We start from the raw sequence: 26,844 nt of genomic DNA, 5'->3' as shown, positions 1-26,844 counted from the left end.
CGGCGGCGGCTTGGGGTCGTACTCGGCCGCCGGCAGGCCCCCGGGGGTGCAGATCATGGGCGTGTCCTCCTCGTCGCCCACGCTCTTCTCTTTGCGCCGCTTCCGGTTCTCGCCCGGAGCCCCGAAGGCGGAGGGCGCCCCGGGCAGGGCCGCCGCGGGGTCCACCAGGTAGTCCCCGACGACGACCCCGTGTCGGACGGAGCCGAAGCCAGGCGCGTCGCGGTAGCTGGGCTTCGGCACCTCGGCGTCCTCCCACTTCTTGTAGGGCTTCCGGCAGCCCTCGTAGTCGTAGCCCACGCGGTCTCCGGGAAGCCATCTCTTCTCCTTGGAGGACGAGCCGCTGAGACCGCGGCAGAGCCGGCCGGGGTGCTCGGCCTCCGCGTGCCCCTCCTGGACCGACGGCAGCTCGAAGGCCGCCTGCCTCCGGAGCATGCGCTGCGGGGGCAGGCCCACCGTGCCCGGGTAGAAGACGTCGTCGGACCCGGTCATCCGCTCGTCGAAGGAGTGACTTCCTCGCAGGGAAGGGGGGATGCTCAGGTTGGTGGCCGAAGAGGTGGGCATGGAGTTGCTCCGGATCAGGGGAGAAGAGTCGACGGGCGCTTCCAGGAGCACGGGGCCGCCGCCGGGGAAGCTGGTGGGGTACGGCTTGCCTTCATTTCTGACCGAGGGCGGCGGCGGCGGGGGCAGCGGCGGGGGCTGCCTGGCCTCGCTGTTGAATCGAGCGGAGGAGGACGTCAGCAGGCCGGCCGGGCCGGGGTCTGCCTCTGCCGGGGCGGACATCAGCTGTGAGATGGGGTCTTCGAACATCTGGACGTCCAACCTGGCGTGGACGGGAGGCGGGGGCTCGGCCATGCCCTTCCTGCCCGCGGGGCCGCGCTCCGGGCCCGGGGGCGTCACGCTGAGCGCCGTCCTGGGGCTCAGCCGACAGTACTTCCCGAAGATGATCTCCTCGTAGGACTTGGCGTTGGTGTTGGGCGGGCTTATCTGCTGCTCGGCGCTCTCGGAGCGGGAGAAGTAGCCCGAGTCCGTGCTGCCTTTGCTGTGCGGGCTCAGGAGGTTGAGCGACGGCTCGGAGTCTTGCCCTCTTTTCTCCGACAGCCGCAGCGCCAGCTTCTGTTTGACCGTGTGAGAGTCGTCCGCCCTGGGGTTGAAAGACGGATTGGGGAGCACGTCGGGGCCGAGGTACGCAGAGCTCTCGCTGGGGAGCGGGATCCCGCTCTTGGGGATGATCAGGATGGGTACCTTCATGGGCCCCCCCAACGATTCTTCCAGAGACCCGTGGTAGCCTCCGCGGCCGGCCAGCTCCAGCGGGATCCCGGGTGGGCCGGGGCTCATCTTGTCGGAGGTCTCGGCGAGGAGAGAGCTCTCCTCGTCGGTGTCTGTGCTCTGCTCGCCGTCGGAATGGATTTCTGCTTCCACGTCAATGAAGCCTGCCTCGAGGTCCAGTTTAGACACGGCTGACTCTGTGAAAGGTACCAACCCCGCCTTAATGGCGTGGGCATGCGACTTCCTGTGCTTGTACAGATTGCTTTTTGTCTTGAAGGAGAAACCACAAGGTATGCATGGATATGGCCGCTCACCGGTATGGGACCTGATGTGTTTCTTCAGGACACTTGGTTTGGCACATGCCCTGCTGCAGTAAGGGCAAATGTACTTGCCGGGCTTTTTGGGTTTGTGCTCTTTCTTGTGAGCATCTTCTGCTTGTTCGATACTTTTCTGGGAGTATTGGCTATACGCAGGGTTCAGACTTGAAATCTTTTTTCTAGGATAACCACCACTGTGGCCGTGGAGAGGAAAAGGATATAAGTCCTCAGAGGCAACTGATGGCAAAGGGCCAGGGAAAAGCCACGGAGGGCTTTCGAGGCTCTGGTGTGGCTTGTTGCTGTGCATGATCCCCTGTGGCAACGAGGGCTGAGGGAAGGAGAGTGAGTGTTGGCATGAGTAAGGACTCGGACGGTGCGGTGGGTATTGCTTCTCGGTGACTTGCTGCAGCACGTCTCCGGGTGAGGCCAGCTTTCCAGAACCAAACAGTTGTGCTGATGCTGTGCTTCCAATCTGCTCAGGATCTAGCTGTGGTTGCCTCTGTCCTTCCTGACTGCCAAAAGTGCTCATCTTAATAACAGCTGATGGCTCCTGTCTCCATCTACCTGACGCTTTATCAGTTTCTCCAGACCTTGAGGTAGCTTTTTGTCCTAGAGCTGTATCCCCAGTGTCCATTTTCGTATGCGAAGGTCTTAAGTGCTAATTTGTCTGAAAGCCGAGTAGACTCATGGAGTGTCTCCAAGGCTGTGCTTTTTAGAGCTTAGTGGCTTCCATGTTCCAGGGAGTCTGCAAACTTGCTGATGGCTGCTTCTCTTTGGAATCTTACTCAACCACACTGTAGTCGATGGGCATTGGATGGGAATGTCCTTGGACCAGGCTAGAACACAGTTCTCTCCATCATAGAAATGTCCGTCCAAAAGCTAAGTGCACATCTACCAAGATTTCTTATGGCATTTGAATATATTCAACTAGGATGCAACTGGGATGACGAACAGTCTAAGAGAAATTTTGCCCATCAACTACAGCAAAGTTCAATCGCCAGTTTCACTAAGGTAAAAGGATGACCTGAAGGAAAAGAAAACACAGATTGTCATAACATGTATCAAACAAGACCTCACAACCAATCCTCAATAACCAGTTTGAAGTTGGGAAAGTTAAAAATGTTTTTAATTCCAAGGAACTAATTTTTATAGTAGCTAGATTAATTCCACAATTGAAGGGGATTGATTTCAAACTCAGAATTATGCCAGCAGCATTCATCTCTTTCATGTTTGAATTGTGGCCATCGTTTTATAAGTACTTTTTTTTTTTTTTGTCGGTCGTGGAGCTTGAACTCTGGGCCTGGGCGCTGTCCCTCAGCTCTTCAGCTCAAGGCTAGCACTCTACCACTTGAGCCACAGCACCACTTCCAGCATTTTCTGCTTATGTGGTGCTAAGGAATCAAACACAGGGCTTCATGCATGCAAGGCAAGCACACGACCACTGATCCACCTTCCCAGCCCTATAAATACTTTTTACACTTACTTAAAAACTATTTGGATCCTAATAGTCTTGCTCAGTGTAAAACATGTGCTTAGCATGCATGAAAGCCCTGGGTTTCATTCACAGCATCCCTCCCCCACAAAAAAATGGAAAATACTTTTTAGACATTATTTGTAAGCCTTCACTAATAAATTTAAAGCTATTCCTAACCACGTTTTATGATATGCATGTTGAAGTATATTACATATACCTATATGGAGATATATTTGTTAGTTCAAGTGGTAGAGTGCTAGCCTTGAGCACAGTGAGGCTTAGGGACAGAACCCATGCCCTGAGTTCACGCCCCAGGACTGCCATAAACAAAACAAAAATTAACAAAAAGACAAAATCCCCCAAATTCTCTATTCTTCAATCAAAAGAAGAAGAATAGCAGATTGGATCAAAAGTAAGATCTAGCCATTGTTTGCCTTCTGTTGGGGGTTATTTTTTAATTGATTAAAGCTTCCACTAATTATGATATATCTTTTAATATATTACCTGTATGTCACATTTTTTGAATAGACAAAATATATTAACCTCTGATTTTAGATAAAAGGATTCAGATACAGACATTTGTACAAAATAACATACCCTTAGATAGAAAGAGCCATCAAGGATGTCATAAAGGCCATCGAGCTAACTTATAATAGAAAATTGCAAACCAAAAGAAAAAGAAAAGAAGCACAGTCCCAAGCGTAGGGTCTTTCTTTCCTCTACCACCTCACAAATAAAAATAAATAACTAAAATAAAAAGACGCTTAGCTATATGAAAAGCCTACTTTAAATAAAAAAGAATGTGGACATTGAAAAAAAAAAACAAAAACCAGTGAAGTAGAACTAGATTAATTATAGAAGAATCAAAAACTTTGAAGACAGAATAAGAATTCAACAAAACAAAATGATCTGAAAACCTTCATAATGTAGAAGTAAAGCCTATTTGGAAAATACTTTCAAGGACTACTTAAAAATGAAATGATTACCTGAACAGTTTGGCGTTCTTATGAGCATGATTGTCCTGACGCTTCCTAGGTACAAAATAAATGCAGTTAGGACAAGTTATTCCATTAAACCATAGCATCGCTATATACAAACACAGGTTCTAATTTGCAGTTCACTATATGTAAGACTCACAGTGCTTTGTGCCCTAAAACAACAATAAGGAATGCTTTGGGATGCAAGGAGCCAGGGTAGCAAGCCTGGTGTTATCAAGAACAGCAGCCAGTCAGTTCTTTGTTACTGTTAAAGTATCAAAAGAGTGAGAAATGGCTGATAGAAAAAATATGAAAATGTTACAGTTAGCTGTAAGCCAAGAGCAAAATATATGAAGGAAAAAAATCAGGAGAGTAATCCTATTTATAATAGCTACAAACGACATGAATAGATTTAGCCAAGAAAGTAAAAGACCCCTACAAAAAATTATAAAAGTGATTAAAATGGTTGAAGATGGAATGAAGGAGGAGGAAGAGGAGCAGGAGGAGCAGAAAAAGAAGAGGTAGAGGGAGAAGGAAGAAGGATACCTCAAGTTCATGGATGGAGAGAATCTATTGAATAGTCATATCACAAAGAAATCTACAGATTCAATGCATTGTGTATAAAAATACAAATGCCATTCTTCAAAAACTAGAAAAAACAATCCTAGACTTCATATGGAGCCTCAAAATGATTGAGAAAATAAAATAAAACTGGAGGCATGTATTATTTGACTTCAAAATATACTACAAAGCTGTAGTAATCAAAACAAGATGGTATTAGCTACAGACAGACACAAAGAACATTGGGACAGACTGGAGAGTCTAGATATGGACAAACACATCTGTAGCTGATTTTTGAAAAAGGTATGAAGAAGACAGATGGAAGGACAGTCTTCAATAAGAAGTGCTGAGAAAACTTGAAACTCAATCCCTGTTTTTCACTAGGAATAAAAGAAAGTTACATAACAAACAGATTATAAACTAAGTGTAAAACAAGATGAACTACTGGGGAAACACAAAGGAAATGCTTCAGGATACTGAAATGGGCTGTTACTTTTTGAACAAACGGGAACAAAAGCAAGGATAGCCAATGAGATTTTATCAAATGAAAAGCCTTCTTCATAGCAAAGGAAACAATCAACATAATGAAAAGACAACATACAAAATGGGAGAAAATATTTGTAAATGCATCTGACAAAGAGTTGTTAACTAGAATGCAGAAGGAAAAGGGAAAGAAAGTACTAAAATGAAAACCAGGGCTGGGAAGGTGGCTCAGTGGTAGAGCACTTGCCTTGCTTGCATGAGGCCCTGGGTTCGATTCCTCAGTACCACATAAGCAGAAAAAGCTGTGGCTCAAGTGATTGAGTGCTAGCCTTGAGCTGAAGAGCTGAGGGACAGTGCCCTGGCCCAGAGTTCAGGCCCCATGACAAACAAACAAAAAAAAAAGACATGGAAACCACCCCCCCCACACACAAAATAATCCAATTAAAACTGGAAAAGAACATACACACACACAAATAGCAACAGGTATATGACAACATGGTACCACTGATCATTAGAGATGGCAGAATCAAAACCACAGTGAGATACTGCATCGTCCCAGTGAGAATGGTTGTATCAAAATGCTTAAAGATAATAAGGATGTGCTGAAAAGTTCCTTGGCATTATTGGTGGGAATGCAGATAATTACTGTCACCATGGAAAATAATATAGAGGTTCCTTAATAAACTAAAAATAGAACTACTATATTATCCAGCAAGTCCATACATCCCAAAGGAATGAAACTCATATGTCAAAGAGACATAGATCTCCCCTGTTCATGGAAGCACTGTTCAAAATAACCAAGAAACAGAACAACCCAGTATCCAACAGATGATGAATAGATAAAGAAAATATTGTATATCTATACATGGAATATTATTCAGCCCAAATAAGGATGAAATCCTGTCATTTCTGACAGTATATATGGCACTGAAGACCATAACGGGTTTGGGACAAAGTAAGGCACAAAAAGACAAGAACCTCATGATCTCATTCATGTGGGATCTAAGAAAGCTGATTTCCTAAAAGTTCAAAAGAAAATAGTGGTCACCAGAGACAGGGTGATGACTGAATGGAAAGTTACAGTTAGGAGTGAGAAGTTCTAGTGTGCTATTGTGTAGAAGAGTACTTTATCAATGTGCTATGCATTTAAAAAAAATCTAGGAAAGCTTTTGAAAGATTTCATCATAAAAAGGATGTTTGTATACAGATGTGTGGAACCTAATTTAAACATTTCGCAATGTGTACAAGGATCAATATTTCACGGTAACCAATGAACATGTACAGATTTTTTATGTATGAATTAAAAATAAATGCAATTAAAAGTTTTAAAGTCAGAGTAATATTCCCTCTCCCTCTCTCTCTTTTGTGTGTGCTGATACTAGGGTTTGAACTCTGGTCCTTGGCACCGTCCCTTAGCTTTTCTTCCCCCCCCCCCTTTTTAGTACTTTTTTTAAAATTGTAAAACTACTGTACACAGGGGTTACAGTTACACGAGCAAGGTAATGAGTACATTTCCTATTGAGCATTGTTGCCTCCTCTTCTGTTTAGCTCTCTACAACTGGAGCCATACCTCCACTTCTGACTTCTGGAAGTTAATTGGAGATAAAGAATCTCATGAAATTTTCAGCTCAGGCAGGTTTCAAACTGCCACCCTCATATCTCGACCTGTCTCATGAGCAGCTAAGATTACAGGTGTTAGCCAATGATGTCCAGCAATAATATTTTCTGAGATTAGACTACTACATCAAAACTTTTGGTTTTTGACATTTATTTCTAATCCCCTAGATAGGAAAAGGTTCTGAATTGTAGCTTTTATTATACCTGTAGTCTTGAACATTGAAAAGTACAAATTTCCTTTTCAGGAAATTACATCACTGCCAAGTAAAGGAATCCTCTAGAGAATGGTAAATACATCAAGGTGAATGACAACTTAGTAACTATTAGATTTTAAGTGAATTCTCTACTCCCCTAAAAGAATGGTCAGTGAAATAACCCAAGAATCCTGAGGATGTCAGGATCCATTCATAGCAAATGTGAAAGTATGAAAGTTCACATGTATTGTCTCAGAAGTCCCATTGTTTGAAATCTATCAATACAGATTTTCCTGCACAAAGTTCACAAAGATAGGTACACAAGGACTCTTAACACTTGGGCTGTGAAGGTGGCTCAGTGGTAGAGTGCTTGCCTTGCATGCATGCATGCTCTGGGTTCGACTCCTCAGCACCACATAAGCAGAAAAAGTCAGAAGTGGCGCAGTGGTTCAAGTGGTAGAGCTCTAGCCTTGAGCTGAAGAGCTAAGGGATAGCACCCAAGCCCATTGTCCAGGTCCCACAACCAACAGAAAATAAATTGATAAAAATAAATAAATAATAAGCACTCAACCATAAAACCAAGCCATCTTAAAAACTGATAAAGCTGTGGAGGAAGTAGTGAAATTAAAGAAAAGCTTATTGTAGCCTAGTATGCATCTTATAACAACAGGAGATAATTGAGAATGCCAGGCAGAATATTCACAGCAGTGAAATCACTGCAGTCAAAAGAAATAAAGTTTTTTTTTCCTTACTTTTCACCTTTTAGCAATTTAAATGTGTTTGTCTGTCTTAATACAAATGTGTTTAGCTTTTTAAATAAACTACTGGTTAATTTTTTAACAAGATGCTACCCTGCAAATGTACTGCACATTTCCAAACTGGAACTCAAATGCTACTCTTATTTCCATGGCAAATATGCCGCTTATTATACATCTCTACAGTGATGGTGAGAGGGCAGGGGAACGTAAGCCTGCTCACAGGAACACCAGGCCTTCTGGGTGAGAGATCAGTAGCACCCAGACATTTGTAAGGACATCTGTAGTGAAAATGTCCTTCTGGCAGTAGCTATGAATAAGAATGGCCAATAGACACATGAAGAAATGCTTAACCTCTCTAGCCATAAAAGAAATGCAAATCAAAACAACATTGAGATTCCACCTCACCCCAGTTAGAATGGCTACAATCAAGAACTCTAATAACAATAGATGCTGGAGGGGATGTGGCCAGAAGGGAACCCTACTGCATTGTTGGCGGGAGGGTAAACTTGTTCAACCACTTTGGAAAGCAGGATGGAGGTTCCTCAAAAGATTCAAAGCTCCCTTATGACCCAGCAATCCCACTTTTGGGCATTTACCCAAATGATCACAAAAAGACCATACTAAAGCTACCAGCACAACTATGTTTATTGCAGCATTACTTACCATAGCTAATATATGGAACCAACCCAGATGTCCCTCAGTAGATGAGTGGATCAAGAAAATGTAATACACACACACACACACACGCACACACACGCACACACACACACACACACACTGGAAGCAGAGTAGGTTTATAAAGCAGCTGATGAAGAAACTAAGCCACAAACATTTAACTCCAGTTGGCCAAAAAGTTTCTCAATGGAATTTTAGGTTTCCCCTCCCCAAGTTTCCCTGTGAAAGACAAGGGATGGCTCACAATATTGCACTGCAAATTTACTTCCAACATCAAGGTTAGAAAATAAGAACATGCAATGCTGAACCTGGCCTGGTAGAATTTTATGTTTAACTATTTAAGGTTCATGCAGGCATAATCTGTGTTGGACTTTTGCAGGTAACACCCTCTAAAGTGGAGGGAAAGTATATTTCTAATTGAACAAAGAAATGTGTGAGTCCTTAGCTAGAACTCAGAGCTTTAAGCAAGTAATTAGTTACTTTACAAGTTTAGTATTTTATACTGATATTAAAACAATGTATGAAATTCCATGTTAATACAGTTTAATCATCCTTAGAAAATCTTAAATCTGAAAGCCCCCCAAATCTGAAGGGTTTTGTTTTGAGGGGGAGAGGAGGGATTATAGTACTGGGGCTTGAACTCGGGGCCAAGACACTCTTTTAGCATTTTTACTCAATATACTCTTCCTTTTGAGCCGTATTTCCACTTCCCATGTTTTGCTGGTTAATTGGAGATGAGTCCCATGGATTTGTTTGCTCGTGTTAGCTTTTAACCATGTCCTCAGATCTCTAGGATTACAGGGTCAATCACCTGTGCTCAGCTCTAAAGTTTTGTGAGCACCAACGTGATGTCACAGGTGGAAAGTTCCAGCACTGACCTCACGTAATAGGTTGCAGTCAAAATACTAAAAATACTACGCAAAATTAACTTCCATAAGATATATATGAATTTTGTGTTAAGACTTGAGTCTCTTCCTCAAGGTATCTTATTGTGTATATGCAAATATTACAGAATTTGCAAATTAAAAACACTAAGGTCACAAGCATTTCAGGTGCAGGATACTCATCCCACAGCAATAATAATGGCTGCTATGTCCTGTGCATTTACTATGTACCATGCTTTTAAAGAGTTTCATGCATATTATTTGATCTTCTTGACAGGCCTAGGCTATTGGTATGATTGCAGCCAGTCGACAGTTGAGGATCAAACTGAGTCAGAGTTCAATTGTTTAGCTGGCCTCTGAGCACAGGAGGTCTCATCTCCATTATTTGTTAAGTCTTGACCACAACTTAACCATATATCTTCAACATCCCCCCTAAATGCTTTCACTTGTCTGTATTTGAACTGACTCAACTTTTAATGTTTGAACTAAATTGCTTCAAAATGCCATTTCCTGAAAACAATCCACAATTTAAACAATGTCATCTATCTATAACCTAAGAAATTGTTTTCCTTTGTTCTTTGAATATCATTACTTTTTTTTAATTGTGAAAATACCATACAGGGGGTTACAATCCTCCTTTGTTTCTCCTTCCCATCCCTTCCCAACCCCCCCCCCCAAGTTGTAAAGTTCGTTTTTTGACATAACGTCTTGTACATCTCGTTGTTGCAATGGGTCCACCTGTATCCCTATTTAAACAATTTGTTTTTTTCCCTCCCCTCCACAAATTATACCAACATCAAATACAGTGAAAACAGGGGTATACTGTGGAGGAGAAACATACAAAGCAACAAAGAAATAATCTTATAAATGTGTTAGAAACAATCGCAAGAAAGAAAAAAACATTTGAATACTTATCTTGGGGTTCATTTCCCTAACATCAACTTATCTGACCTTTTCTGCTTGTCTCAGACATATACTAGTTATTGCAAATAAGAGAAACCATGGGACCTAGAATATCATTACTTTTAGGGACAATAAGGACCCTAAAGTAAAAACTAAACATTTATCACTTTCCATTCTTCAGCTGACATGAAATATGTACTTTTGGTTAAAATGTAAGCTTCATGTTAAACAAGGACATATTACTCAATGTCAATATTGTTCTGTTGAAAGCAAGACTAAAATAACATTTAATACATTATTAAATTCGGAGTTTAACTTCTATAGTCTCTAATAATAAGTTAAAATCTTCATACCACAAACCAGAACACAAATACTTCTTTACTCACTTAGAATATTATATTCAATAAGTGGATCAAATAAAATTCAGAAATAATCTTTCCCTATCTGAAAATTAGACTAAAAGATGAAGGGGAGGGATTGTTTTATAAAAAATTCAAAATCATGTATTTAGATGTTTAGAACAAAACTTCTCTAGAACATTTAGTTGTTGAATTTAAAGAAAAGAGCTAATCAAAAAGAGTGATGCTTACTACCAAACTAAAAGCAGTTACTTCCCTAAGGTCCATATGAGGCCATCCTTCAATGTTCTTAAGATTCAAACCTTTGATCTTGGTTAAAAAAAATTAATTAAGCAAATAGTTTTTGCCAGGAAAATGTGTTCCTTCATTGGCAGAGACTGTACAGTAGTCTACGTGTGATGTCCCACTAATTAATCAGGACATTAAATGACATCCCAGACCATGTACTCTACTCCTGGGTTGTTAAGTTGTCATCTCCATTGGAGCTGGAGGTCTCACTAGTATACAGACCTCTAACCTAACTTTTCAGGTCAGTGAAAGTTTGAGAATGCTACCAGAAAGCTGGAAGTCAGTCCTGTTTCCACTAGATTTTAAATGTATTTGAGGAAACCATCACTCTCTCCAACACTTTATCCTTGGGAAGATTTCATTAACTGCTACCCATGAAAGTCACTTCCCTTGAGTTTCTGAGATACATGGAAAAAGGTAAGCAGGAAAGAAAACCAGTGGAGGGTCCTTCGGAGAATTTACTGATGATATTCATGAGCCATAACAAATGTGGACGGGTTCATTAACTGCTTGTCTAGAGTTGCTTTATCTTGGAAGTTGAAAAATCTATGCAAAGGAAATCATGAGAATTACAGATCTATTGTTATGTGTCTTCTTCTATACAACCTGGCAGAATTTCTGAGTTTCCTCAACTTTCTTTACTGTTTTGTCACCTTAATAAACAGAAAAATTCACTATAAAGCAACTATACAGCTTTTGAAGTTTAATATAATGGTTGATAATTATATCTTTAATAAGAGATGATATATTTAATGTGACCTAATTTTCACCGAAATGACAAAGATTCTTGATGTTGTATTTTATTACCAAAACATATGAAAATGTTTTTCATATGGGAAAACAATTTTCAGATGAGAAAACAATTTTGTAAGTATATCAAGAAAAAAGATCAACATTAAGCAGATCATTCAATCTAGGAAAATACTTTCTTTTTACTATAAATCATCAATCAATGTACCTTTATGTATTCAGATCTTTAGCTTAATTTTTTTCAATAAAAATCTACCTATTGCCATAAAAATCTATAGTAATGTCATTAATTATACTTACATTATTTGTCTATGATCACATATTCATTATTCAGATTCTTGATTACTATGTCAAAAGCAAATTTCAGTTTTTTTTATCAACTGATCAGTTTTAAAATGTCCTATAAGAGCAATTCTCATGCAAAAACACAACAGCTAGTTATCATTTTATTCACTGGGATTTCTTTTTATGGTAACTAAACCCACACAAAGTCATTTTTGGCATCCATTGCCAACAAAGGAGCTGGTATTCCAAACAGAGCTGCACATTCACATTTAAAAATTTTCCCTAATGTTTTTCAGGGCTGTGAGGATAAAAGTCAGAGGACATGACTTTTGAGTGTCCCAGGGATGGTGCTACAGCCCCGTGGCACTCTCCAATCTGTATGAATAGGTTATATGGGTATTTAGAGGTAATGGAACTAAAGGAACTGAAACAAAGGGAAAGAACATGATGCATGGAAGGGCTGCCAGTTTTCTAAAAGTGTGCCCTCTCCTTGGCTACTCTTCATCGTCCCACTCAAATAAATCTGGCACCAAGCTAAGTGATTTTCTTAAGACAGGCCCCAAAAAGGAAGACCTAGAAACAGCCTACTGCATAAACCTCCTCCAAGGTCTCCTCAGGATAATGTCTGATGGGACTGGCAGTAAAGCAAGCTTCCCCAGTTCTTCATGCTAGGATATTTTGCTAGGAAAAAAACATACAACTTCAGAAAATTAATAATCAGTACTTATCTGCTGGCAAAAGTCAAGTGACCATTAAATAATAAGATTCTAAATAATACTGGGGAAAAATGATGACAACTTCTTTCTCTCTCTAATATTTAGTGAAATGAGACATTTTTGAAAATCAAAATGGTAATTTGGTCTTTTCCAGAGAATGTGGAAATATATATGTCTTCTGGTAGCATTATGGAATGGCATTTTAGAAGTGATCTCCGTGTATTTGTTTAAAGCCTGGCATCAAGCAGCTAAAACTGTTTTATATGAATACCTGTGCAGGTTAGAGCACTGCTGCTTTAACACACTGTGTAGCACTGCTGGATCACTGTCAGAGCACAGGGGCTCAGAGGGTACCAGACTAGAGAAAAGGGGCCTACTGAAAGGTATGACCGGTGCTACAGTCCAACTAAATACAGACTTATTTCCACAGATGATTTACTGAAGCCATTTCCTGAGAGCCAACTTCATTATAAATGCTCCTGTCAGTAAAAATTCCTGTAACAACCTCAATTCTTCCTAAGGTGAGCAAGCTGCTAATAGGAAAAGAATGCTGTACGTTATACGAAAGCCTGACAGACAATTCAGAGAAGTTTTGGAGAAAGTAAAAACTGACTTGACATATTTACAACATAACTGGATAAAAACTTAAACCTGGGATTCAAAGCTGAATTATATTCTTGCCTATGGCTGTAATACACATACCACACAGATCTCTGTAGAATGTGCACACATAGGCAAGATATTCATAACTTTCCTTGATTCAGCATGCTGCTTTTAACATTAGGTCATTAATGTTTTTACAATCTTTCTGAAATTGTGATTTCACTTTTCCAGTGGCCTGTTTCCCCAGTATACAATAAAAATTATTACTATAAGATTACCAAGGATGTACTATGAATTGCATATGGAAATAAACACTTCCACCAAGAAACTCTTTCCAATGGGTCTATCTTAGTAAAGAAGAATATGATTAAAACTGGTCTATTATGAAAAACAAAATAAGTAAAATTTACACAGCATTTTTCTCTCTAACTGCAAATACATATTGTTTTCCTCTCAGAGTTGATGATAAAATCCATTAATATAGAGGCTCATGGTAGGTGCAAACTCCTTTTCAAGGTAAACATTAAAAAAAAAATAGAAGGGCCAGGTGCTGATGGCTCATGTGTTAGCTACTTTGGAGGCTGAGATCTTAAGGATAATGGTTTGAAGTCAGCCTGATCAGAAAATTCTGTGAGTCTTATCTCCAATGAATCAACAAAAAGCCAGAAGTGAGCCTGTAGCTCAAGTACTTGAGAAGAGCAACCTAGAATAAAAAAAAGTCAAGTAAGAGCTTGAAGCCCTGATTTCAAGAGTGAGTACTGACATGCACGCGCATGCGTGCACGCGCATGCGTGCGCGCGCGCACACACACACACACACACCAATTAAAAAAGCAATAGAAGAAAATGATGAATTTCAGTTATTAACCTGTTGTCTTCATATCAATAAACTGCATCACAACTGTCTTTGCTTCCCAAGATGCCAACTTTCTCCACAGGAACTCATGCACAACTTCTGGAAATCTGAAGGATGAATAAGAACATTTAAAAGATGATGATGTTGGAATTAACTTTATAGGCATATTTATTCTGAAACTGTCTGCTTTTAGGAAATATAACCTGGGACTGCAGCTCTAGTTATATGGTTTTTTAAAAAAAATTCCCTTTCTTTTAATATAGGGTAAATCTTTTACTTATATTAAAAGGAAATGCCTATAACAGAATGGAGGCAATTACAAAAATAATGCTGGAGTTAAAACTTAGTGTATTGGAAACTAGGAACCCACAGTGGTCCAGGCTACCATTCTGCCTCAGAGGAGAGATTTCCACACAGCTCCTTTTGAATCATCATCAAGTAAGCTGCATAGTATGCTTCTCAGATAACCTCACAGCAAATTCTTTTTTCAGCTGTTATGTTCTGTGCTAAAATTAATTTCTGAACTAGGAATCCAAAAACAACCAAAGTCGAATCTGAGTCTTCAGTGACTCTAGTATGAAAGAAAGAGATCTTTCTCGTACTTAGAATTAATACTTATCTAAATCTAATCCAAGGAAATGCAAAGAAGATAAAGCTACTTAATCTAAGTAGATTAATCAGTCAACAATCTGAAGCTGGTTTGGCTCTTAATAGCCACACAAAAAAATGTCATCAGTCTAGCACAGTGGTTCAGAGCAGAGGTGCCATACTCAAAAGGCTGAGGACTGCAAGTTCAAGGTCAGCCTAGGCTACATGGTGAGACTAGTACATTGTCCATAGATGGTCAATGTATATTTGTTATCTCTTCAAACCAACCAACAAGCAACATTGTTGTTTCTTCCTGACATGGTGATTCCAATATCCCTTGCAAAAAGACCTAAAGCACTGAAACCTGACAGTGAAAATGTGGTTCCCTGAGGACCATCTCGTAGTAGCTTTCCAAGGAAATCGTGTTTTCCTTTTCCTCTCCTTTCTGCACATCACCACAGTAGGACTTTGGGACACCCTGTGCACTTTGAGACATGAATCATCATAGGCAAGTAGGCCCACTTGGTTCCTCAAAAGACACAAAGGGTGCAAAAATAGCGTCTGCAATTGAAGCAAGAGCCACGTCAGCAACCAGATGAATGTGGGTGGTCAGATAAGATTCTGCTTCTGCAAAGGGCAAATTATTAAGCAAATGTTAGAATTATTTTCTTTTTAAAACTCTTGTTCCTCTCGCCTCAAATCAACCATTTCCAAATCAAAAATGGCAACTGGCAAGCTCTACTCTTCTGGAAACTGGGAGGTCCATCAATGCCAAAGAATATGACTGATTATCACTGAAGGCACAGTGATGGTTTCAAAACAAGAACAGACACAATGCTTAAGATAATTATCTATACACCTTAAAAAATCTTTCATATTGTTATCTTCAAAAGGTTTCACATTAACATGCCCATTATGTGTACAATGCATCTTGATCAGTCACCCAAACTTCCTTCATTCTCCCTCATCAATCCCATCCTCACCCATTTCAAGTTTCCAAGTACATTTTTCATGTATGTTCATTGAATATTATGACTGGATTCTCTACAACTATATTGTGTGTGTGAAAGAGTGGAGGGGAGAAAGAAAGGGGGGGCAGATAGACACACACACACACACACACACACACACAGACCTGGGTATTGAACTCAACCTGCGAGCTGTCCTTAAGCATTTCTGGCTCATGGCTAGTGCTCTACCACTTGAACCACAGCTCCACTTTTGGCTTTTGGGTGGTTAATTGGAGCCAAGAGTCTCATGAACTTTCCTGTCCAGACTAATAGCTAGGATCATAGGTATAAGCCACCAGTTCCTAGCTTTTTACATCTATACTTTTAACACATCAAATAGTGTCTCCTTTTTTTAAAGTAAAATAAAATGGCTTCAAACAATCTGTACCCTGGTAATATAAACTATTCTAAAGGAAAACATATTTCTCAGATTAACAAGATCATTGAGTTGTTTTGCAATTTAAGCAAAATGGGCCATGAATCTATTAAAGATACAACTATTATAGAGAGCAAAATGTTATCATATCCAATGACCACATGACTGACAATCCTATAGGCATTAGATCTAAGAGGCAAGAATTGAGGGGAAAGAGTTTAATTTTCAGTAAACTAGTACTAATCCCAAATCTTCATTCCTACCAATGGTCTCCATAAACCAACCACAGTGTGTAAGCCTTCCTTCCCCCTTAAGCTGTGACTAAGGCAGCATTCTTGATTCTGACTGGGACAGTGACTCATAGAAATGGGAAATACTGAAATTTCAGAGCATGGATTAACACTCTCCTCTCTCTCTCTCTCTCTCTCTCTACTCTCCCCACATGCCTTTTTTATTGAATAAGAGAATTTAAAAATTGGCTCAAAAGACATGACTACATGACTCATAACTTCTTTAATATTGAGTTTACCTTTAAAAGACAAAAAAATCAACACTAACAATGCCATGTTTATCTTTTACCTTATAGATACTCTCAGGAGTCTTTAATTTCCATTTTCTGCTTAGCAAACACAAAATGTTTCTCTCTTTTTTCTATTTCTCCCTATTTTGACCCTGTTATAATAACATAAATCCTTGATAAAACTTTAAAAAAATTAAAAGAAACTCCCCATAGTGTGATTTTAAAGCAAAGATCCAAATGATACAAATAAGAAAGATATGACCCCAACTTGAATGATTTTGCCCCAAATCACTTATGTAGCAAATTGAAATCAGTAATGGTCTCTACAAGGGAGGTAATTATTCTTACTAAGAAAATAAAGACATGCAGATACCATCTCAGAAATTTTTTGCATTAATTCTGAGTTTTGTGCCTCAGTTTTTACATCATAATAAAAGGAAAACGTATTCTCAAACAGGTCGTCATAATATATGCTCATGTATGTTCCCTAGAAATGAAAAATTCACACAGTACCCTACATAAACAATGTAATATAAAATGGTAGATTATCATTACTTTAACTTTTACTTCAAGGTTATTAGATTCATAAGAACTTACTAGGCAGTGAAATCTTAATATTTAATAAAACTAACAGGTTTTCAGTAATAGTGTTAACAAATCTTGTAAAATGTCCCCAAGTCATTTAAAATTCATTTCTATATATATATATGAGGTGAAAATTACCTTTCACTTTCCTAAGCGCAGCTGATTTTTCTGAAGGTTAATAGACAAGACCCTTAAAAATAGTTTCTATTCATCCATCTCTTATTCCTAAGAAAAAAATTTTAAAGTTTGAGTATCATTGTTTCTATCCACATCATTTCTCAGCCTTCCTTTTAGAAGAAAAAATAATCCTTGGCATTAACTATTGGAGTCTTGAAGGTTATTATCATTTAAGATAAGTGAGGATAAAGTTGGGCTAATGATTTTGATGAGAAGGTGGATAAGACATTTGAAAAATATCCACTTGTGGTAGTATTCTTTATTTCCATTATCTATTACTCCAAATTTTATGATTTAACATGACTTAGAATAATGCTCCAAGATACTAAAGTTTTGATGGCAAACCTACAAAGCATATTAAGTATGTTGTACTTGTTTTCCTGAAGATACACAAATACCTACTACATCATAATTTTATGAAAAGAGTTGGCAAGATAAACCAACTATACATCAGGTGAAAATTTCATAATAAAAAAGTAAACAAAGTGGTTGAACAAGTTTACACTCCCACCAATAATGCAGTAGGGTTCCCTTCTGTCCACATCCCCTCCAGCATCTGTTGTTATTAGAGTTCTTGATTTTTGCCATTCTAACTGGGGTGAGGTGGTATCTCAATGTTGTTTTGGTTTGCATTTCTTTTATGGCTAGAGAGGTTGAGCATTTCTTTATGTGTCTATTGGCTATCCTTTCCTCTTCAGAGAAGTTTCTCTTTAAGTCTTTAGCCCACTTATTTATTGGAGGTTCCTCAAAAGACTCCACATAGAGCTCCCCTAAAACCCAGCAATCCCACTTTTGGGCATTTACCCAAATGATCACAAACAAGACCACACTAAAGCTACCAGCACAACTATATTTATTGCAGCCTTATTTACCATAGCTAAGATATGGAACCAACCCAGATGCCCCTCAGTAGATGAATGGATCAAGAAAATGTGGTATATATACACAATGGAATTCTATGCCTCCATCAGAAAGAATGACATTGCTCTATTTGTTAGGAAATGGAAAGACTTGGAAAAAATTATATTAAGTAAAGTAAGCCAGGCCCAAAGAAACACAGGTCCCATGTTTTCCCTTATTTGCAATTACTAGTCTATGTCTGAGACAAGCAGAAAAGGTCAGGTAAGATGATGTTAGGGAAATGGACCCTAAGATAGGTATTCAAATGTTTTTTTCTTTCATGTGATTGTTTCTAACACATTTATACGATTATTTCTTTGTTGCTTTGTATGTCCCTCCCCCACGGTATAACCCCTGCTTTCACTGTATTTGATGTTGGTATAATTTGTGGAGGGAAAGGGAAAAAACAAATTGTTTAAGTAGGGATACAGGTGGACCCATTGCAACAATGAGACGTACAAGTTGTATGTCAAACACGAACTTTACAACTTGGGGGGGTGGGAGAGTTGGGTTTAGGGGGGAGGACAGGATGGGAAGGGGAAACAAAGAAGGAGGCTACAATGCTTGATAAGAAATGTACTCATTATCTTGCCCATGTAATTGTAACCCCTCTGTACAGTATTTTCATAATAAAAAAAGTAAACAAACATTGAGTAAATTTCATGGGAAACTAAGAGATATGGCATCTGCATGCTCAAAGGTTGAGCATTACTCTTTGTCCCCTATAAAAGAAATAGGCCACTTTAATTCCATAGGAAGGGCTAGAAAAGATTCAAAATTAGTGGTCAAAGATGGGAGATGGTCCCTGAATGAGAAATTGATGTTAAAGACATGCTACATCGAGTTCACAAGGCTTTCCTTCAGGGTTACTTTACCCTTCTATTTAAAGAAGACACAGCAGCTCTAATGATCCATTGTTTCACTCTGGAGTGGGAAGAGTACCAAGATAGGGGTTCCAGAGGTTCTACAGTCAGCATGTATATCCCAAAAATAAATACAGTTATTACTTAACTATTGAAATTTAGGGGCTGAGGCATAGCTAACTAGTTCATAAAAGCATGAACCCCTGGGTTTGATTCCCAATGTTAAAAATTGTAAATAACTGTTAATAACTGTAAGTAATTCCACAGCATCCTTTGGTCTCCTATTGATTTTACAGAGTACAAAGCAGACATAGGACTAAGTACTGTGAAAATTAGAACTGCTATTTAAAAAAGCAAGTATGGGCTGGGATGTAGCTCAGTGGCAAAGCACTTGCTTAGCAAGTGCAACATCCTGGGTTCAATCCCCAGTATCAAAAAACCAAAGACTGAAAAAATAAAGTTTTAAAAAAAGCAAGTACATGCATATTAGAGATTGTTACATAAGCTTCTCTAACTAGGTTTTTAAACTCTTTTATGACCCTTTGAGATAATTATTGAATGCCTACTCTAAGTTAGAATATAGGCTAAGTTAAAAATACACAAAAGGAACAGATATGCACAATATGTAAAAGCTCAGACCTTTAAGAAGGAGATACAGAAGAAACAAGTTCAACAAAATATTTCGTGTGTCATGACATCAATATAAACACAATACCAGGGAGATGGCAAAAGAAACTGTCAGTCCAGTCTAGAGTTAGAAAATACCTTATAGAGACAGCCACTAGGCCAAGCATTTAAAGAAACTAAGAATGTGAATATTCAAAAGGCCACAGCTTTCAATGGTAGCTTTAGGAACAAGTACACTTGTTAGGTGAAGTGAAAATACAAGACTTTCATTCCAGTCTGTCTAGAGGTATATGTGCTTTACTTTCAAGCAGTAGAATGACAGATTTGAAAAAATAAGGTGCTCTCATTACTACAGGGTTGAGGTTAGGTAATAATTGTTGAACACAGTTATTTCTGTTTTAAGTGATTTTATTCTCAAAAGTGAGTGACTTTATTCTCAAAAGTATATTAGCCTTCCAAGCCCACAACCAACAACAACAATAACAACAAAAAGTATATTAGCCTTCTCCTTGAGCTAAGCTAATTACAGTGTACTGCACTTAATTTAATCTTTCTTTCATGATTCTGGGTAATTATTTTGCTTTCTAGTCACCAAACTGCATCCTGGCTGTGCTCCTCTAGACTGTGAATCCTCGTTATGTATCCTTAACCACGTCATGTTTAACAAGGCCAGGATTACAACTGAGGTTTGGCTACAACTCATCAGCTTCTGTTATTTAATTTTTGAGCTTATTCTAAACTATATAGGGAATGTGCCATATTGTGCAAAAATTTTCAAACTGCCAAGGTTGATGAAAGAGGGAAGATCAGAGAAGTCAAAATCTTGCTTAAAGGCTCAGAGCACATTACAATGGTTTTGTCTTGCAGTTTGTCTTCAAATTTTCAAGTTAACTCTTTTCCAGTGTCCACACTTCTTTTCCTTTCAAAGTTTATTAATTTGGCCACAACAACTGAATAAGTAGGAAAATAAAACCTGAAGAATAAAGGATCTTGACCTTTGAATGAACAAAAATATTTATTATCCACACTTTAAAGTTGTATCCCTTACAGATCTAAGATAGGAACAGTTTAAGAAAACAATTTAAAGTGGTCCATGAGCTATTGGTCAGTTTCTACAGAAAAATAAAATCATAAATTTTAATCTTTCTGAAATGAGTATGTTAGCAAACTTAGATGCCAATTTCTACAACTGGTGCATTATTAGGTGTCCCAAAGAAACGCAATTAATTTGTAATCAGTTTTCAGCATCAACTGTTTCCTGTTCTCCTATGGTTTATAATGTAAACTTTTTTTTTTTTTTGCGGGTCCTGGGGCTTGAACTCAGGGCTTGGGCACTGTCCCTGAGCTTCTTTTGCTCAAGAGTAGCACTCTACCACTTGAGCCACAGCGGTCCTTCCTGTTTTTTCTGTTTATGCGGTACTGAAGAATCAAACCCAGGGTTTCATGCATGCTAGGCAAGCACTCTCCTACTAAACCACATTTCCAGCCAATGTAAAGCTTTTAAAGTAAGTATTTTTAACTACAGTCATATTATTACCTCCCCTAATGCTAGTCACTAGAAATTCACAATACTAAAATTGCCATAGGGACAGAAGAGACAAGAGGATCCCATCTCAACAGATACTTCTGCACAGAGGTGCATATTGCATTGCTTCATCTGGCCTACCAGATGAAGTGGAGCTTTTTTGTTGTTGTTGTGTTTGGTTTGGGGGTCAGTTATAGAACTTGAACGCAGAGCCTAGGCACTGTCCCTGAGCTTTTTGGCTCAAGGCTAACACTCTACCACTTTGAGTCACAGTGCCACTTCCAGTTTTCTAGTGGTTAATTAGCCATAGAGGTCCCCTGGACTTTCTTGCTAGGGCTGGCTTTGCATGGCTGATCTCAGATCAGATCTCAGCCTCCTGAGGAGCTAAGATTATAGGTGTGAGCCACAGTTTCAGACTCCACATACAGTTCTATCCAATTTTAAAAATCACATTTATTTCCTCATTTGTGGTTGTCTGTGGGGAGCCGGCGCGAAGGCGCCGCCCACTTCCTTGCAGTTTTGAGGTAACTCCCTAGGCAGTGCTTGGCAGGACGGTGGGTCCTGGGCTTTGCGCATGCGCGAGCCAGGTAGAGTCCCCAGCCAATCCTGTGGCACCTGGTGACGATGAAAGGCAGACGACCAATGGGAAAAACGGTTCCTACTCCCTATATAAACAGCCATGCTTTGGGTACACGCGCTCTAGCGCTCAAGCTCTCCCATCAATTCAAAGGCTCTCCAATAAAGCGTGATCTGAGAAGACTCCTGGTGTGGTGGTCGTTCTTCCTCGCTGGCCGAGAAGGCGTTCGCCGCAGTTGTCTTCCTAGTTTTATGCTTCTTTCCTTTCCTTTCCATTCCCTCTGTTCTATCCCTTAATGTTTTTATATAGGTAAACAGTTAATTACTAAGCAATCATAAATATTTACGATAACTCAATATTCAGAAGACTAGGGATAAAAAAAAAGATTATTTGACTACTATATTGTAGTCACAAACATGATAACAAATTCGTAACTCTACTATATTTTTTCTCAAGTCTTACTTTATGTTAACTACTTGATTGCTACTAGTATATAAATAAAGTCCAGACTCCTTCTCCTGGTTTCCTTTTATTCCTGGGCATAAAAAAAGATCAAAAGGTAATTTGGGATTATGCAAAGAAGATATTAATTGTAAAATATGCATTGTTTTTGCAGATATTTATAAAATAAGTATACCTTGCCTGAAAAAAAAATCCTTGTCTCAGGAAGAGCATTCCCTCTCAATGGCACTGATCCCCAAAGCACTGAGAGCAGAGCTGAAAGTAGAATTGTGCCTCATATCCCATGTGATAAATGAGTCTCAAGAGTTATGGGGGGAAATTATCCTCAATTTTCTTAAACTAAATCCACAGAGTAGAGATCCCTCAAAGAGGATCAAGGCATGGCCTATGTCTGCTTTAATAAAACCACATATGCCCTATCTATGTCTAATAAACTGAGCTGCTTAACGAATTAATGTCATTTAGGTGGGGTTAGGCAAGTGTTATACTCCTTGTGCTTTTAGTCTGTTTCTTAGTTAGGGTCTCAAGCATTAACCTAGACAGGCTTCAAACCAAGATCTTCCAACCTCTACTTCCTATGTAGCAGGAATTACTGGTCTTTACCATCATATCCTGGCTTGTTCTAGAGATACGGTTTCACTTTTTTGCCTTGGCTGGCCTTGAACCTCAATCCTTCTATCTCTGATATTAAGTAGCTAGGATGCCCATAGATGTGTACCATGAAAAAGTATCAACCCCATTTCCTTTGATGACAATTTATCCAGAGACTGAAATTTTAGTTTACATGCTTGTGTAAAAATAAATGACCCCAGAAAAAAATCAAATGATTTCCAACTCAATACTATCCCAGGATCTATGAGCCATGTGGGGTGACCAGATACTATCTCCTTGAAGACTTTAGAAATGGATATAAGATTGACACATTGAAAATAACTTGAACATCTGAAATATTCAGAGGTTAAGAAGCTATATGATCAAAAAGGACTTGAACAACCAGGTAGGTGCAGACAGTAGTAAGTGATTCAAATGCAAGCCATGCTTTACCCAAATGAAGTAACTAGAGAAGCTTTATAATTACCTATGCTACCTGGTTATTTAGGTAACTCTTGGCACTTTGATAAACACTGGATGGCCTTCATTCGTTCCTGCTCATTTTAGAATATATCATTGCCTAAAAAGTTTAGGGTTCTAAAAACACTCACTTGAACCAGGACTTTGCAAGGTAGTATTAGGCAAATTCTGAAGGACCATTCAGGATTCCACATGATTATCCAATCACTTACTCAAATTACAAATTACATTTTTCTAAATCTTACATACACTAATATAATAAAATAAAATATCACTGAATGCATATTTCTTATATATTTACATATTTGAGTTTTAATACAGGTAGTACCTCATTTACAAAAAAAAAAAAATCTGTGGACCACCGGTGGCTCACTCCTGTAATCCTAGCTACTCAGGACACTGAGATCTGAGGATAACAGTTCAAAGCCAGCCTAGGCTAAAAAAGTCCATGAGACTCTGATCTCCAATTAACCACCAGGAAACCAGAAGTGGCACTGTGGCTCAGATGGTAGAGTGCTCGCCTTGAACTAAAGAGCTCAGGGATAATGCCCAGGCCCAGAGTTCAAGACTGACAAAACAAAAAACAAAAAACCTACACTGCTGCTGTGCAAATCAATTTCAATGATACCAAGTACAAATGCAGAATAATGTAAGCTGGGCACTAGTGACTCATGCCTGTAATCCTAGTTACTCAGGAGGCTGAGGTCTGAGGATTGAACTTCAAAAGCCAGTTCAGGCAGGAGTCTGAAACTCTTATCTCCAATTAACAAACAAATAGCTGAAAGTAGAGCAATGAGGTATGGCTCAAGTGGTAGAAAGCAAGTCTGGGTAAATAAGTGAAAGGATAGCACCTAGGCTTTAATTTCAAGCCTCAGTTCTGGCAGGAAAAAAAATAAAGAAGAATGTGCATGTACGATTCAAGATAAGCAACACAAGATTCCTACCTTCAAAGAGCTCAGTGTACAGTGAACATGGAAATATACATAAACAAGAAGTAAGTGCAAGAGACATAAAAGGTATTGTGAGAGTAAAGAACAGAGGTTGATAGTATTGTATTTAAGAAGCATAACGGAGGTCTTGAAAGGTTTACACTAGGTATGTAGAGATATAGAGGAAAGATATTTCATATGAATGTATTATTATGCAATAGACAATAGCAAGAAATGGTGGAAAACAGCCTGTATAATTAGAACAGTAGACAGACAGAGGTAACGTGAGTTAAGGCTGAGAAGTGGCAGCACTTTATACATACACAATGAGAGCCCTGAGCAGTTTGAAGACAATCACTACAATCTCATCTCATTTTGTCCCCTTTCAGGCTAAGTTCTACTTAGGAAGCCTGCAAAAGTTTAAGAGGAAGTTTAAGAGTGACTTGGTGCTGAGGGGAAAAGATACAAGTGGTAAGATAACTAATGAAATAGAGTCTTGAGAAAACTGGGGGAAAGGGAGTTCAAGAGCAGAGTTAAAAGGATCAGTTCAGAAGAAAGAATGAAAACTTTCCTGTTTTACAATGAAGGGAAAGAAGAAAGAATGAAGCAAGATCACTGGTTGTCTTATCTTCTCAGAAAAGTTAAAGAGTGGATCATCTAACAGGAGGAAGGCAGTAGTGGCTGAGGGCCTGAAGAATTATGCATCCTGGAAAATTAATGTATATACATACATTAAGAAGAAAACTATTCCCCACTAGATCACTTAAAAATTGTTTTGGAGCTGGGTGCCTATGGTTCATGCTGTAATCCTAACTACTTAGGAGTTTAGGTGGCTGAGATCTGAGGATGGAAGCGAGCCTGGACAGAAGTCCCCATGAGACTCTCATCTCCAATTAACCACTCAATAACAGGAAGGGGAGCAGAGGCTCAAGTGGTAGAGTGCTAGCCTTGAGCACAGAGGTTAAGGGACAACATCCAGGCCCTGAGTTCAAGGCCTACAACTGACAAAAACAAATGTGCTGGATCACAACATGCCAATTCTGTGTTGATAAATGCACTACAAGATTCTCAAGATGGCCAGGCATCAGTGGCTCATGACTGTAATCCTAGCTACTCAGGAAGCTGAGATCTGAGGATTGAGGGTCAAAGCCAGATGGGGCGGGAAAGTCTGTGAGACTCTTACCTCTAAGTAACCACCAGAAAACAGGAAGCGGCGCTGTGGCTCAAGTGGTAGAGCGTTCACCTTGAGCTGAAGAGCTCAGGGACAGTGCCCAGGCCCAGAGTTAAGGCCCATGACCAAAAAACAAAACAAAAAAAACCTCCCAAGATGGCAAACTAAACCACTATCTGTGTACAGATTTAAGACAATTTTTAAACAATTACATGCCATTTTAGATACTTTCTTTAAAGCTGAAGAGTATGTAACCAATCTATTTTTATTAATTTTTTTGCACGAAGGATGCTTTGCCTTATTAAATTAGCTGCACACAGGTATGCTTAACCATGAAAGCCATAGAATGTCCCACAGGATACAGAACCATGGTGGCACTGTAGGAAGTCAGCAGATATTTGTCAGGTGAATGAATAGGTAAATCAATAAATGCGAAGGTCTGAATGCATGAAATAATGAGAGGATGCAAATTTCAATATTAAATTTCAAACTAGATAATTCATCATCTTATACCAGTTTTACTACTTGATAGCTGGGTAATTTTGGACAATTTGCTTAAACTTTTCTGATCTTCCTTTTTCACTCACATACCTTGATGTTGTAACCTCAGTGTCTGGTATAGTGGGAATTCCATAAACTGGTTTTGAAAAGATAATGGAATCAAAAGGGAATCCTGTGAGAAAGAGCATGTTTCAATTAAAGATGTTGGGCTGGGTGTGGTAGGGAAAACCTATAATCCCAGTGCTTGGGAAGTCTGTCTAGGCTATATACATGCATATAGAGAGAGAGCAAGACTGTCTGAGAAACAAAGAAGAGATCATATTGCATAATTCTATATAAGTATCCAAAACAGCATGTTGCAGTTATGGTGTGCAGTTATGGGCTGAGTATCTATTTTCCATAGCCTCATTAGTATTTGAGGTGCTATTTTTCAGTGTTCCAATGAATAACTTATCAAAGGAAATTGATGATGATGTTACACCACATTTTCTTTCCCAACTCAATGATAAACAAATTATGTACTACTTACACAAAGTTAAGCTGTTAACAATTAAAAAGAAACTATAGTAGCTTACAATTTTTAACTGCCTTTTAAAGTAAAAAATTCATGGAAGGAATTTACAAATTTGATAAAAGAAACTTAGGAGTTTTTAAATCTGCAGGAAAATTTTATCTTTACTCCAGACTAGCTTTACAGATACAATGTTTCCAACCTAGAGTATGCTTGTGTGATTTAGTAGTAAGCTACCAACTAAGATTTTCTTCTTCCTGTAAGAATTTTCTAGGCTTCTGAAACATGTGGTTTGTTCACTAAAATCATTTCCAACTTCAAATACTATCTCTACATTTGGTTGCTCACAGTAGTAGATTTAAACTAAACAATATGTGCACATATGTAGCAAGGAACTGTTTCCAAAATGAAATCTATTTGTATATTTCAACCATGTTTGGTAAGTACAACTGTGAAAACAACTGGTTCCAGGTACATTACCAAAAG

The 26,844-nt window shown here is 39.1% G+C and overlaps 1 protein-coding gene across 1 annotated transcript in view; it reads right to left on the bottom strand.

The window, feature by feature from the left end:
* Positions 1-26,844, bottom strand: part of Hivep2 (human immunodeficiency virus type I enhancer binding protein 2) — a 140,630-nt gene that overhangs the window by 18,667 nt on the left and 95,119 nt on the right. Inside the window, exons 3-5 of the mRNA XM_013026946.1 lie at positions 13,978-14,072; positions 4,044-4,088; positions 31-2,607 (exon numbers count right to left, since the gene is read on the bottom strand). Coding sequence (XP_012882400.1) covers positions 31-2,217 — 2,187 coding nt within the window. The 5' untranslated portion in view covers positions 2,218-2,607; positions 4,044-4,088; positions 13,978-14,072. The remainder of the gene's footprint in view (positions 1-30; positions 2,608-4,043; positions 4,089-13,977; positions 14,073-26,844) is intronic.

The sequence above is a fragment of the Dipodomys ordii genome, unplaced genomic scaffold, assembly GCF_000151885.1.
Source record: "Dipodomys ordii isolate 6190 unplaced genomic scaffold, Dord_2.0 Scaffold98, whole genome shotgun sequence".
NCBI lineage: Eukaryota > Metazoa > Chordata > Mammalia > Rodentia > Heteromyidae > Dipodomys > Dipodomys ordii.
Note: the sequence above shows the minus strand (reverse complement) of the source record. Positions and strands in the feature narration are given on the sequence as shown.